At 53.2% G+C, this 2091-nt stretch overlaps 1 protein-coding gene across 3 annotated transcripts in view; it reads left to right on the forward strand.

Annotated features, from left to right (window-relative positions):
* The window catches only part of ABL2 (ABL proto-oncogene 2, non-receptor tyrosine kinase), a 16010-nt gene extending 15102 nt beyond the window's left edge, over positions 1-908 (forward strand). For all 3 annotated transcript variants that reach the window (XM_009892842.1, XM_009892844.1, XM_009892843.1), the window contains one exon: positions 1-908. This exon ends at the window's left edge or, in 2 of these variants, runs on beyond it. In XM_009892842.1, the coding sequence (XP_009891144.1) occupies positions 1-908 (908 nt within the window).
* Positions 909-2091: the final 1183 nt, after the last annotated feature.

The raw sequence follows: 2091 nt of genomic DNA on the forward strand, positions 1-2091 counted from the left end.
CGGAAGAAAAGGAGGGTCCAGGGCTAGCAGCAGCTTCTAAGGGCAAAGAAAAAAACAGTGGCCCACGGCAAGGGGCCCTTGAGGATGGCGAGAGACCGGGATGGTCATCTCCAGTAAAGGCTGCAGCAATACTTCCAACCACTCATAACCACAAAGTGCCAGTCCTAATCTCACCCACTCTAAAACACACTCCAGCAGACGTGCAGCTCATTGGCACAGACTCTCAGGGTAATAAATTTAAGCTCTTATCTGAGCATCAGGTCACTTCTTCCGGCGACAGGGACCGGCCCAGACGGGTAAAACCAAAGTGTGCTCCACCTCCACCACCAGTGATGAGGCTCCTACAACAGCCAGCTGCCTGCTCAGACACAGCAGAAGAGCTGAGCAACGTGGCGGGAGCGCAGCACGGACTGGAATCAAGCGAAGGGAGTAAGAAGGCAGCAGCAGCACCTGTTGGTGGAAAATCTGGGAGGCCCGTGATGCCTCCACCTCAAGTGCCTCTGTCATCGTCTTCCACCTCCCCAGTGAAAATGGCCAACGGCACGGCCGGTGCAAAAGTAGCGCTAAGAAAGACCAAACAGGCAGCTGAGAAAATCTCCGCAGACAAAATCAGCAAGGAAGCACTGCTGGAGTGCGCAGATCTTCTCTCGAGTGCCATCGCCGAGCCGACACCAAACAGCCAGCTGGTGGACACAGGGCACCAGCTGTTGGATTACTGCTCAGGCTACGTGGACTGCATCCCGCATACACGCAACAAATTTGCCTTCCGGGAAGCCGTGAGCAAACTGGAACTCAGCCTGCAGGAACTGCAGGTGTCCTCAACAGCTGCTAGCGTCCCTGGGGCAAACCCCGTCCTTAATAACTTATTGTCATGTGTCCAAGAAATCAGCGATGTGGTGCAAAGGTAGCTACTGTCAATCTGGGTAAGAGAAATACACACGGGGAGGGGGGGACTTTTTTTCTGTACTGATGCTTTCAAAAGGAAAGACTGATACTTGAGTATGTGAAAGTACCTCAGATCACTGAGTTCTCCTCACGTTTACAGGTTCATCTCAAAAAATGGGGATGGAGAGGGTAGATTAAAGCTGTAAGGGGCAGAACATCAAGGATTTGTCCCTACCTAGTCAGTCGGATCTGCTTGGTATGGCAAGGGAAGGACGTTCCTTGCTCCTCCCTGTGAGAGGCAGGAGAATCGATGGCAGGTTCTCGCTCTGGGAAGGATGATGTGTGATAGCTGGAGTACTGGAGTGGCTGCAGGCCACTCGGCTGTACAGATCCTCCCCTGTCTGCACTAACGCGTGCTTTGGCCTCCTGACAAGGCAAAAGGAAAGGCACTGGGGCTCCGTTGGTCCCAGCGGCCGAGCAGTCTGAGCTGGAGTAGCTCTGAAGGGGGAAGTCGCGTGCGGTTGGGGGAAAGGTCTAATGCACTGACAGTATTCAGAGCTGCTGGAGGTGGATGCACTAGCCCAGATGGCTTACTTCCACAGCGCTGTTGCTGCTGTAATGAGAACTACAAAATTAGTTAATATATGAAACTATCCCCTTTTCCCTCCTGTCCACCTCATCCACCACATGTTCTCATCTTCGTTGTATCGGAAGCGTCAGGGATGCTGGGCAGACTTACCACTGGAATACCCCCTTCCCCACCACACAGCCTTCGCTCAGTCGATACCTATTTCTAGTGGTCTAGCACGGGTGCTGCTTGATGGTCTTTTGTGAGTAGTTTGGGGCTCTTGCACAACTTGCCAGTGTTGTTATTGGGGTGGGTGGGTTTGGTTTTTTTTAAGCTCTAGATTGTTTTTAACTTGTTACCAGGTTGACTCCCCAGTTCAGTTTCACCACCTTGAGGACCCATGGTAGGTAAGGCAGAGCCTCCGCCACCCCTGGCTGTCCTCCACATTCCTTCAGCAGTCACAGCGCTGCAGGGCCAGCGGGAGAGCCAGAAAGTACAGCCTCGCCTGCCTGCCACGTGCCCTCGCTGCGGCAGGATTCCCTGGACCAGTCCCTACTCTTGGCATAACGTTAACACTTCGCACTGATGGCTTCCTGGGATTTCTTCTAGTACTTACCGGTCTCGCAGACTTTCAGCTT

Source organism: Charadrius vociferus, unplaced genomic scaffold (genome assembly GCF_000708025.1).
Source record: "Charadrius vociferus isolate BGI_N301 unplaced genomic scaffold, ASM70802v2 scaffold39, whole genome shotgun sequence".
Taxonomy (NCBI): domain Eukaryota; kingdom Metazoa; phylum Chordata; class Aves; order Charadriiformes; family Charadriidae; genus Charadrius; species Charadrius vociferus.